The 12,632-nt window shown below is 44.3% G+C and overlaps 2 protein-coding genes across 2 annotated transcripts in view; one reads left to right on the top strand and one right to left on the bottom strand.

Moving 5' to 3' along the window:
- LOC135803871 (uncharacterized) overlaps positions 1–6,842 on the top strand; it is a 63,456-nt gene extending 56,614 nt beyond the window's left edge. Inside the window, exons 2-5 of the mRNA XM_065317593.1 lie at positions 1,011–1,345; positions 1,411–1,613; positions 4,078–4,301; positions 6,093–6,842. Of these exons, the coding sequence (XP_065173665.1) occupies positions 1,011–1,345; positions 1,411–1,613; positions 4,078–4,301; positions 6,093–6,244 (914 nt within the window). The 3' untranslated portion in view covers positions 6,245–6,842. The remainder of the gene's footprint in view (positions 1–1,010; positions 1,346–1,410; positions 1,614–4,077; positions 4,302–6,092) is intronic.
- A 1,729-nt stretch (positions 6,843–8,571) lies between these two features.
- On the bottom strand, positions 8,572–11,680 carry LOC135792446 (calpain-7-like). Its single transcript, XM_065303090.1, has 5 exons — positions 10,310–11,680; positions 9,780–10,252; positions 9,504–9,712; positions 9,235–9,443; positions 8,572–9,167 (listed from the first exon to the last, which is right to left on the bottom strand). The coding sequence occupies exons 1-5, from the start codon at positions 11,480–11,482 to the stop codon at positions 8,796–8,798; spliced, it is 2,436 nt and encodes an 811-aa protein (XP_065159162.1). The 5' UTR covers positions 11,483–11,680; the 3' UTR covers positions 8,572–8,795.
- Positions 11,681–12,632: the final 952 nt, after the last annotated feature.

Raw genomic sequence — 12,632 nt, 5'->3', positions numbered from 1 at the left:
ATTACTGGCAGATATGATTTACCATTATCCATCTGCCCGCTTGCCTCCGGCGACGGCAAGATGTTTAATCAGGTGTATCCTCGAGTTGATACATGAGCATACGTGGTAGTCATTAGGTATATGCATTATGCTCTTGTGTCGGCTGGTGATGTATATGCATTAACATGTATATGCAATTGATTGGGGACAGTGTGTTGGGCGGGAATGGTGTCGGCCCCAAATTGCACTGATTGTCACAAGTGATTGGATATCTTAGTGGTGGGATTAGTGTACTGACACCCGCTCGAACACGGTTAAGTAGTATTTAGTCGATAAATAGTATGTTTGGTGTTCGGTTGAAATTGTTGTTATTTTGGATGATGAGGTAATGCACTCCACGACGCCGCCTGTACGTGTATTAATTTGCCAGTTTGATTGACGACGTTCGAGGCGTTTGCAAAGTGTGCAAAGTGTGTTCAAAGGCTTCTTTGTAGCGAGTTCCGCCAACACTGCCGCCGCTTTGTTATTGGCGAACTTTATGCGGTTGACGTTATCACCGTGCGCTCGTTTGACGCGACGGGCGTCGGCCCAAAACTCGCGACGCGTTTGTATAACACACGCGATCGGATGCATGCGATGATGATACCCACCCCGCGCGTGGGATTCCTATTAGCGGCGCCGGCGGCCCGGCGCGCACTTGTATGCGAGAGACTTCTAATTTACTTATTGTTAGTTTCTCGGCGAAAGTTTAATTCCCAATTGGAGCGCGTGGGTGAGCGAAAACTAGCAGCGCGAAGTTGCTCTTCTTGTTCCTACAGCGCGAAATTCACTGCCGCCTCCGGAGCGGGTATGAAAAACGAGCGTAAAAAATTAATTAGGCATTAAAACTGAACACATCCCCAGCAGGCGGCCAATTAACGTAGTGCTGGTCTTTCATCTTGAGAGAGGCAACTAATGTTGCAAACGACAAAATTACAGGTGAGACCGCTTTGTCCTTCGCTGGATATTAAAGGCTCTGCTTTTTGTTGCAGATACTTGCGGACTTAAGGATGTGCGCGTTATTATACCGCCAGCGGTGGTACGCGGGGATCGCGCACTTCTACGCTGCCACTACGACCTGGAGACAGATCAGTTGTACTCCGTGAAATGGTACAAGGGTCAAAGGGAGTTCTACAGGTTCACACTACGCGATGACCCACCAATCAAACAGTTCCCGATTGATGGGTTGCACGTCGCGCTGGAACTTTCCAACGCGACACATCTCACCTTGGATAATGTTTCAATGGACAACAGCGGCGTGTACAACTGCGAGATTTCAGCGGATGCGCCTTCGTTTTTCACAGGCGTCCAGAATGGCACTTTACAGGTACACTGGTCTCGTAAAGTTGTGAAGTTGTAAAACTTTAAAACACGCTGCAAATTTTGATGTAGGTCGTGGAGGTGCCAACGCATGACCCCAATATCACCGGGCTGAAGCATCGCTACAAAATTGGAGAGACCCTGAAGGCGCAGTGCACCTCGCGGGATTCCACGCCCGCGGCCAACCTCACCTGGATGGTGAATGATGAGCCAGCGCAAGCCACGCACATCCGACACAATCATACCAAGCGCATTGGCTACAGCAATTTGTACACGTAAGTTCTTTGGAAAAACTTTTTCGTTTATTATTGCTACGCAGCAAGTTTTCCGCGGCGAAGTCAATTCGTCGATAATAATTTGTACATTTCAACTCTGAGAGCTCATAGCAGGATCTCGATCATTAGCTGGACTTGATTGTGCAGAAGCGAACATTGCGCATCGTTACAGATTGTTCTGTTCTGTTGTGAACTGCACAACATGCCAATCCGGTCGAAAGTTCTCAATGATCTGAAATTTTTCATTAATTTTTGTTCTCCGCCGGTTGCGTTGTTTTTGTTGCGGTTGGTTTTCGCGATGCAGCATTGGAATCGATTACTACCCGACAGTTTTCGAATTCCTGCGATAGACTCAATCAAACTCCGCATTTTAATATAACACGCGTGTTCATTTCGCATTTCCAATAAGCTCACTGCGGTTTGCTACTGGCAGGCACGAAACAAACTCCGTCGAACAACCAAACCAAAACTCAATTAACGCATGCACTCTCTCCGAGTGCGCGCATAATGAATGACGATGTGATTAATCAGAACGCGCGTAACTTCCAACTGTTGTGTGACTAGCGAATTACGAAATGCGAATGGTACAAAAAGTATTCAAACAAAGGTCGTCGGCTGCTTGCTTCATTTCCAGCAGCAGTGGCAGCGGCGGCGTGCCCCGGACCACCGACGAGCGCACGAAGAGCGAAGAACGAAAAGACGCACATTACATGATGATTAGTCTATTCACGTAATCTCTAACTGGGTGGGTTAACTAATGAATGCTCTGCGCTGGTTATCGGCGGATTGTATACGAATTCAATTCATGCATGCATTTTAATTACCATGCCCATTTGATGTCATTCAAAGTCATTCGAACTCGCTGGAAGTTCAAGTTGCCGAGTTTAATATTCATAGGTAAGTGGAAAGTGAAACAAAAAAGAGAGAGATAACTGTTTGGAGATGCGGGCAACGGCCACTTTTGTTTGAAGATACTTTCGCAGTGTAAGTACCATTCGCTCGAGCAAGGTAATGAGATAATTTTAGAGAATAACTAGTGACATAATTAAGTTCACTCACTGCTGAATGCGCCGCCGTCTCTGAATGGTTATCTTTTTTCTTTGTACAAACTTAACGCACAATAAAATTATTAGCTGCAAACGTGTGCTGTATTATAAAAACAAGCAAAAAAAAAGGAAAAAAAAACCGCTTTTATTAGCACACCGAATAACATTTGGACTGCGTGGCAAAAAGGCGCGCACTAATAACATTACGAATTATTAATCTGCGCGCGCGGCGCCGCTTCTCGCTGACGCCGTCTATTGTTTGAGTTTTTAAAAAGTTTTTAATACCTCCACGTACCTTGTGCGTCGGGCATCATTTTTTAAAAAGTTTTATGACCAACTGCTTCAACTATTCATACAAGAGCGCATCCGACGGACGCGCTGATGAATTTGCCTGATACACCCGAGAGCGAACTTTCGTGTTTCGGTGCGCCGATAAATGCGAATAACACAACCCGCCGCAAAACTGTAACGAACGCCCAACTCGAAACAAACAACACACCGAAAAAAAATCGCGAAATCGAAAAACTCTGCGAAATATTCCGTGAATAATATCCGTATCCGGACATTGAAAGCAATTTTAAGTTCGGCATTCAGCGTTAATTATGCATCGCAATTAATTCAGCTATTGTCCTGTGAAGACTGGCCGGAGTCGTTCTATGCGCGCAACTTGCGACATTCGATGACAATCGAAACTTATCAGCAATCTAACTAGTTTATCCGTTGATATAGTTAGCTGTTGGCCTGCGGGCATGCTGGCTTTGTTTGCGTTGTCGATCGAAGTTGCGACGCAATGCGATGCAAGACAAGGCCAGCCCGCTTTCGGGGATATTCACGATTCAGCAGATGCAGCTGCATTTACGACTGTTTCAAGCCCCGTAAATGGTGATTCGAACTTTCAATGCATCCCCGGGAAAAAGTGCGATGCGTTGGAAATTTTAACCTTTTCATCCTCGACGTCAAATTACAGCCGGCAAAAACTAACAGCGCAGGTAGATAACGAATTTTTCAATTTTGAGTTCGGGGCTTGTTTTTCGTTCACGGTGTTAGAACGGACTAGAATAACTAGATGAAGTCCTTAAATGAAGTGCTTGCTGCACATAGTCGCTGGTAATCGGCTTAAAAGCAGAGCGCGTCCGCAACTAAACAAGTTTTAATTGCGGAAAAAGACGAGCGCGCTGGCCACGTTAACAAAACAATGTTAGGAATTTGTTAAATTCATCACGCTGACCGCCGGATAATTAAAATGTATTCCTTTCGTTGCATAGTGGGCTTGTCGCAAAGAAGCCAAGAACCCACTACCACCCACACCCCTTCCTCGTACTTCTCCTGCTGCTCCTCAACTAGTGACGAAGTTCCGAACGCGCGGTCGAAAACTACGAGTTGGCGAAAGTTAATAACGTGCGACCATTCTGTTTCAGCGCGCACTCGAAATTGCAATTGCAAATAACCGAGGATCACTTCGCCCACGGCAAGTTGAAGATCCGATGCATCGCGTCCATGCTGAACGTGTACCATCAGAGCTCCGAGAAGAGTGTCTACCAGGAGCAGCCGCCTCGGTTGCGCACCACGCCACGACTCAGCAGCCCAGCGCCCGCCGCCGACTGGGACTTCACCCTGTCCGAACGGATACCGCAGAGCACACGTAAGTTACAGTCCTCATTATTCTCCGCATGTTTTGCCCCCGCTTGGAATGCTTTTGCATGTTGACAAATCTGCCACTAAATCGTTTGCTCTCTGCTCGCTCGGTCGATGAATCACGTCGATTGGTTTATAGATGTTTGCCGCGCCGGCTGCGCCGTCGGTGGCGATAATAATATTTATTATAAATTGCCGGCATTCGTTTTTACGTCGGCGCCGTTGTTGTCAAGGCACGTACACGGCGCCCCGCCGGGCTTTCACTCATCCTCGTCATTCCGAAGAAAGCGCAGGACGCAGGGGTGCGCTCGTTCACCGTGCACCGTTTTTACGACACCATCCTGGCGAAACGCATGAAGTACGCGTTGCATTTATTCAACTCCTGGTCTTATTCAACTAGTTCAACGAGTCTGTTACGCGAATTCCGAAACAATTAGCCGACATTTCAGCAGCGCGCATTATCATTTCGAAAACGAGAAAGAAAATTCATGTGGAAAACTTGTGTTGCCGGTGAATGTAAACAAACTCGTTCGGAATTACTTAATTGACGTTCGTGACTGCGATAATGATTTCGGCGACGTACTGTATGCTTTCGGTAAGTGGGAGTTCGCTTTTTGTTCGGCGCTCGTATTGTACGTATAGCTAACCCGTCGCGAACCAGGCATTCCAGCACTTTTCACGTCGTTTCTATTATATGGCTAGACATTCGCCATAAGTACTCGCATTTCGGCGAATATGGACGAATGGCGCGCCGAGGGTAATTTGTTAAAATAGAAAAATCGCGATACATTTCGACTCGCGGCGCGCTCGCCTACAAAAGCGAACTGGTTTTTGACAAATCACACACACGACACCATAATTAATACCACGGGCTTGTTATTATTATCTGTAATGACATAAATACATCAAAATACACCCACGGCAATATTGGGCGGAAAAGCAAACAAATTATTCGCCAATATGGATTCTATACGTCACCGCGATAATTGTTTCTCAGTTTTAATTCAATTACACCTAATGAATGCAATTTTGTGTTTGTTGATGCTGAAAATTGGTGGAAAACGGCGGGTTTTCTAAATTCTATCATTACTTAGTTAGTTACTGCGTAATTACCGTCTGGATTTTCACATGCGACATGTCTTGCGAAAGCTTTCCATCTTCGTATCGTCACTTTCGCCTCGCATTCCGTATCTTCGTCGTGGTTGTCGCGTGTGATCACGGAAACGCGCCGAACGTCAGGCGATGAAGCGTTATCCGGTTTGTTTGCGTTGAAACGCACGCCGTTTGAAATTAATTTCGGCTCTTTTCGGCATTCATCTGATTGCTTTCGCCATTCGCATCTTGAAGGAAAATGTCTTTTTGTATATTGTTGCTGCTTTCTTCACAAACGCTGTGCTTACTGCTATTTTCGAGTTTGTTGTTTTGGAAATTGTCGACTTGCATAGGTAATTAAGCTTTTAAGTTGGTTTCGTTTTAATTTCACGCATGTCAAAGGCACTTTTTGTGGCGCACACTTTTTTGTCCAGAATCTGTGTGCTTCGCTAGAAAAAAGCATATTGCACGTACGACATCAATAACGCTATTAAAACTTGCCGTAAACACTAAAAAAAACTCAGCCGAAGCATGACTACACGCTCACACAACGCAGCGGATTTTATTCCGTCCGCTTGTCGCATGCATCGTTAGCCGCCGGTCGCGTTTCTGCACGCAACGCGCACCACCAAGCCAATCAAAAAGCCAAAAAATATCGTCAATGGCAAAATATCCACAGCGCGCCCATGAATATGTTGTTTTGCAGTGATATTCTCGGCGACAACCTCCGGCGCCGTCTGCGCGTCTTCTCATCCTTCGAATCTTCTGCTCGTACTTCTTCTGCCGCTGCTGCGCTTGATTAGTTCGACGCAGCGACTGCAACTGCGACGGCTCGATACGAGCGTGATACATCGGTGAAATGTATTTTCATCCATAGTACTACTAGCTAAACGATAAATGAATATGCACTACGATTCGCATTCGCATAACCGAGAGACAACTTCCATTGATTTTTGTGATAACATATTTAAGCGGAGGATTTGTAAACACTTAAAACTATGGAGTACTGATCGCAGTATAAGAACGATTCAAACACATGTTCGAAAATTATAACAAATTATAAACACAGATGTAAAGAAATATTTCGCATTCTGCGTGTCGTTGCTTTGATTCGGTCCTTGGCGTCGACCGCAAATGAATTTAACTGATTGTTACCCAATGGATTGAATGGAACAACGGGGATTGACGGGCGCCGATGAAAATGATATTTACATGTTCTCTTGAAAACAATCCTACGAATACGCATTAAGTCTATTTTACTTACCTGTTATTGATGAAAATGGACAAATGAATGAAATGTAAGATATATTTAAAATTGATTACTATGAGGATGTATAGAAGAGAAACCAAAACAAAACTAAACAAGAACATTAACTATATTATATTATACTAACAAATGTGGATAACTATTAAAATTATTTTCTAAATGTACTTCTGGGATTCCTGTGCAGTTTAACACCTTCGTTTTATTTTCGTTTGAAATGTCTGTGCCGTTATAAAATTTCTTTCTTCTCCAACTTTTACTTTTGACGTACTCAAGCGCAAAGTCGTCAACAACTCGTCATTTCATAGTTTGAACCGGCAGTGTTGGGAACACCGCCCGGGGGTGTAAGTACGTTTTGCATTTCATTGCCGCGATTGCATTATTCTTTTCGACTTTATTCGCCGCTCGCAATTTTTCCCGGTCTCGTTGTTGCAGTCGTTAGTTGGATGAACACTTTTTGCTCGCTGGCGCTGGCCGCGGAATCGTTTGGCCGCGCTCCAACTTTTCCGCCGCCCGAACTTTGTTACTTTCGGACTTCTCGGCGGCGCAAAATAATGGAGCACTTTTCACTTAAGTTTACTGGTGGCCGCGCGAGACGCTCCACGAGTTTCACGACGCCGCCTCGGTTCATATAGCAGCAGATTTTCGTTAGCGTTGGCGATGGCGGAGGCGCTGGCGACGACGGACCGGAAGTCGGCAGAGGAAGCCCGTCCGACTGGCCGGAAAGGAAAAGCCAAGTTAGCATTGATTGCGGAGTTCTTCTGTCCGCGTCCAGCATTAACATTCAATATATCTTCGGCAAGAAAACGCTCGTAGGTTTTTTTTTTCGGCGTCACGTGCCATAAATAGAAAAATATTGTTTTTATTGCCCTGTAGCCGGTTTGCTGGCACTCGTAAACGGGGATTGCATGCTTGCAGCGATTGCACCGATTGCGAGACGGACACTTCAAGCCCCATTAATATTTATCCACGGCTCGAGTGGTGCGCGAGTGCAGAACAAGAACCGGAGCTTCGATTTCGATTCCCGCATTCTGAATCCACCCAACATGCCCATAAAGCGTATCCTTAATTGTTATGGACGCTGGGCCGGGCGCAATTCGCGCAATTACCAATTGTCCCGGATTACATGGAATGTTTTAATTAATCTGCATCCCCAGCACAACATCCATTACTCTAGGGTCGGGGGTGTGCTCATCTGGTGTCGAATCGGACGCTTTCCGCTCGCTCGCGTGTGGCATTCGTATTGTGCCCTGGCTAGCGCTGCTGGCCGGAAAGGACGGCGGATCGTTTACGAGCGGATATATCCCGTCGCCCGTGCGAGGGGACGTGACCGGCCCGCGCACCTGCATGTGAAGAGTTCTTCGCGACGTTTCCGTCCGCCGGTGCGGCCGCATCGATTAAGGAACGGTCGTAACGCCGCATCGGAAGCGGCGCTGCTATGTGAGCCGACTACCTATGCGTCGTCACCTTCGTAAAAAGATATCGCGTCGAGGTAACGAGTATGTAACATTCCAGTGATGATACCTATTTAGTAAGTGGCGAAAACGCGATTGGACTCGATGGAAAGGTGCGCCTGCATGCGGAATCAGTGCCGGATCTTTGGTCGGCCGGGAGGCGGCAAAAATTAGATTGCACGGGAATTTAAACAAGTCCTCCAACTATTCCGTTAATATTTTGTTCGTTTTGCGCTCGCACACGTCGGAAAAGTGCAAGAGTTCACCATTTTAGATTGCAGCCGATCCAGAAATCCAGCACTGAGGTGCTGACTATCACTGGAAACTACATAATATAAAATTTGCTACAATTCAGCGTTTTCGGAGTGCGACACGTCCACTCCGCACGCGCCAATTGAATTCCTTATTCACCATTTCAATTTTTGCGTGCTCGTCAAAACCCGCCGGTAGTAAAACTCGCCCGGAACTAAGTAAAAATAAATATATTACTCATTCAATTACATAGAGAACATCTGTGCATAATACGTCATCGTAACATGATCAATCAACATCATATTCTAAATTGATAACAGAACCTCCTGAATTTTAAAGCGTATTCATTAGAATGGTAAAAAAATTATTCAACACATGATCACATTGCTAGAAAACTTGGCGTTAACTTTACGATATTTTATTTTATTTCTCTTAGGCACTAATAAAGCGAAAGCTGAATCGGTGATGATGACTTGACCGTAAGTATGAAAGGTCCTTCCTGGCCGGGTAGGAATGTCGTGGGCGTTATGATCAAGCATCCTGCGGGAATGTTGTCGAGTTCGAGGATGACGAAACCGGAGCGGTACGACCCGGAGGAAGTTGTCCGGAACGGCGCTGTGACGCTATCATCCTCCAAACTTTTGATCGTGATATCGAAACCCACCTGGTATTGCTTCGGACCTTTCAACTCCACTAAGATCTTGCTTTCCGTTGCCCCGCTTATCTCCAACTTGCACTTCGGATTGTTACGGTACGTGGCCTGGTGGTTGCCACAACCGCCCGCAGTAGCACCTTTCCATTCACCGGAAATCTGGTAAATTCAAAGACGAAACAATGGTTTAATCTGCAAAGGTAAGTGATTATTATAAATACAATACCTCCTTCTTGTATCGATATGGTTCCTCGATTTTTTTCAATCCAAACGGACAAGTTGCATAAGCGCGTAATGAATAATAAATGGTGGCAGTTTTCTCGTACTGTGATATGACTAGAGTAAACTTCCTGCATGAGTTTGGTGTTAATATGATTTTGCATAAATAATGCGGGCTATTTATTCGTACTCCATCGATGTAAGGCGGCGGATCCACTGGAAACGAACAAATTAGTTGACATTTCTCAACCGTAAGTTCTTAAATGAATCTCTTACTTGGATAATATACGCGTTTGCCATTATTCTTGTAAACTAGCACGGTGATATACTCCCGGTTCTCCTTGAAATCTTCAATGTCCATTATATGTCTAGTGAGCAATATCCAAACAGCCCCTGTCGCTTCATTGCTAATATCTAACTCAAACTGTGGGTTGGCTCCAATTGTGTAAACGTCTCGTGTGGGACCCATTCCAGCCTTCCATTCGCTAAAGACGCAACATACAATCGACATTACAATATAAACTCTATAAATTTTCGCAAATTATAACTCACGCATGCAGACAATACGTGTATTTAAACAATTCGGGATTCCAATTTAAATAAAATACATCGTAGAATGCGCAAATACTATCGTAGTCTATCCAAAACACTCCATTATCAAACTGCGCCGCACTGTGTGGATCATAATTAAGTTCTGCTTGCAACTCGCGTGTCCAGTGTCGCATATCCAGCTCGGAATAATTGCCGCGCCATCGTAGATGCGACCATGGGTTCTTCAACTGCAGCAGACGCACACCGTTTACAGTGCGCACATTTAGCACAGCGTAGGCGTGAGTAGCCACCAAACCGGTACGATCGGCCTCCGAATCAGACATCTCCCCAGTCGCGACGGTTACCAAAACGTCTCCCTTCGCCATTCGTGTCTCGAGAATATTAAAAAGGCTTTGCTTATTGAAATCAGCGTCTTTAGGTCTAATGGCAACACGTTCAGGTATCCAACCAGTTAAAGCGTGTAGATCTATATTCTAAAAATACAAATTTAATTAGGAATATTACAACGCACAAATTTAAAGAATTCTTACGCTGTTGCTGCCAGGAAAGTCATATCCGCCCATAACTTTCATGTAGGCTTTCTCAAGTAAAGAAATCCAAAATTCGCTCTTGTTTGCAGAGTATGAGCATAGCAATTGTCCGTGGCGATTAATCGGCAGGTAATCATCGATGATAACTTTCCGTGTGACGCCATTCAGGTGCAGTTTGATCATATATTTGCCAAACGGGTTGAGTAGAGGCTTCTTTTCGGCATTTCGTGGGTAGATAATTGCTGTTATCAGTTTGCGCCCGAATTTCTTCTCGTACAAGGCACTGACTGCCAATGATGCAACAAATGAACAGTCGGAGATCACTGTCTGCTTGATACTGTAAAAATCTGGATGATTCCCGAGTAGGATTGTAGGCTCTGGGCAGATATCCTGTGGACGCACCCAGGAATGAAAACTTTGTCGTTGTTTCGGTGCCAGTGCTAAGTGTCCATCTTTATCAGTAAACGGAATCGCGTACTGAAATTTTTCCTTTAAATCGATTGCCATGAAAGGCACATAATCCAGATGGTTGATTTTAGATGTGTGAAATAATACTCGTTTTTCTTCCTCTGTGTAACCATCTGTATTCCCTACAACTTGTAAATGTGCACTGGATCCTCTGTGCAGTTTTGGCAAGGCCTGCCCAACTGCATTCACAGTGTATGCATGACTTCTCTTTGTTGGTGAAGTTTCAGCTGAAGAAGAACTGGGTGAGAATGTGATTCCTTTTAATTCTTCAGCTCTTTCCAAAGCTCGAATGGTCAATTCTTTGGTTTCTCCTTGCATTAACTCTGAATGTTGTGTGACAAACTCAATGGTGTTGGTGTAGAGTTCAATAGCAGTGTCTTGGAGGCCAGCTGCATCTGCTTCCAGAGCTTGTTGCATGAGGAATCTAAATTGCAGCAGCTTCTGGCGACTCTTGTCTTGCTCAGTGTTGACCTGGATAGCTGCATGTTGTTCCAGTAACACTTGACCCCTATTTTTGTATTCCTCAGCCTTGTTTTTAAGGCCTTCAACTTGTACTTCATCACTTACTGCAGCTGCTTGAAAGAGTAATCTTGAGGCAATTTTGTAGAAATAGGCAGCAGCTTCATGCTGACCATCAGAATCAAATTGTACAGCCCTTTTGGCAGCTTCAATTGCATCTTCAACAAACTGAGCAGGAGAACTCATTCTTGTTATGATGTCATGCACTAATTATATTCTGTTTAAGATTTTCACGACTCATCCTGTAAAAGTACAATTAGTACAGATATTATATTTAATAGTTAAAAAAAAGCGTACGGGACTCCCTGTCTTTACAAACACAGAAAATTGATTTAAAATAAAATAATCGCACTGCGTTCCAAACATATTCAACAATAAACCTTCATTATTTGGTTAGATGTTCCAAGTTTTAATACACAAATCCGCATACATGCGACATCTGTGACTGTAATATAGTGTGAATGTAATGTATATACATCCAGCTGATTCTATTGCAGTATCCTATTACAGAGGTGTTTTTAGTTGACGCCCCAAGAATTAGATGGCGTCGCCGCGACTTTAACTATGGCTGCTCTTGCTTTGAATCCTTGTCGCTAGATGGCGCTAGTATGGCCAATTTTGTACGTTATTTCTGCTTTACAGCATTAGCTGCGGTGAGTCCGGCTAGTCTTATCTTATCTCCTTCGTTGCCTTGCAGCAGGTAGTTTCATACCGACCGCGTGTTGATCTAGAGTAATCTAGACGTATTTCGTGTCTCGTGTTATATTTTTAGTTTTTAACACAGCAAATAGTTTTATAATCGTTCTTCAAACAACTATTTAAGTGTGTTCGGTTTTGTTAATATTTAATTTCGCGTGGAATACCAATAAGTGCGAGTTGTTTTATTTCTTACAATTTTGCAACGAAACGTATAGTTATGCTTGTTGCGCTTATCAGTGTTTGTGTATAAACAACTTTTTTATCGCTTTAAACTAGCGCCATGTTGAACTCGTGCATCATGCTGGGACAATTTCAGTCTGTTCCTGTATTCGCGTACATAAAAGTCCTGTATTCGGTACATGAACAATAATTATTATATTGGCACCCATTGACAATAGATGTGTTTAGTGTTTTGTTATCGATGATTTGTGCGTGTAATAGTGCGTTAGTGATCCGACGGGAATTGAATTATTTCGATGCCGAGAATTGGAATAACAATAGGAATTCTCTACACTCCTATCAATTTCAAGTAAGTGTAATCTACATTTGTCCTCGCGAGAATATCACGGGCGCCTAAGCAAGTGATCCAAACATTGTCGGTTAAAATACCGCTTGCAATACGCGATCCGACGGAACG

This window comes from Atheta coriaria, unplaced genomic scaffold, assembly GCF_025399875.1.
Source record: "Atheta coriaria isolate IRGN ID8LTWV9N9 unplaced genomic scaffold, Caltech_Dcor_3.1 hic_scaffold_1_pilon, whole genome shotgun sequence".
NCBI classification, from domain to species: domain Eukaryota; kingdom Metazoa; phylum Arthropoda; class Insecta; order Coleoptera; family Staphylinidae; genus Dalotia; species Dalotia coriaria.
The sequence above is the reverse complement of the archived record's forward strand: the minus strand, read 5'-3'. Positions and strand labels throughout refer to the sequence as shown.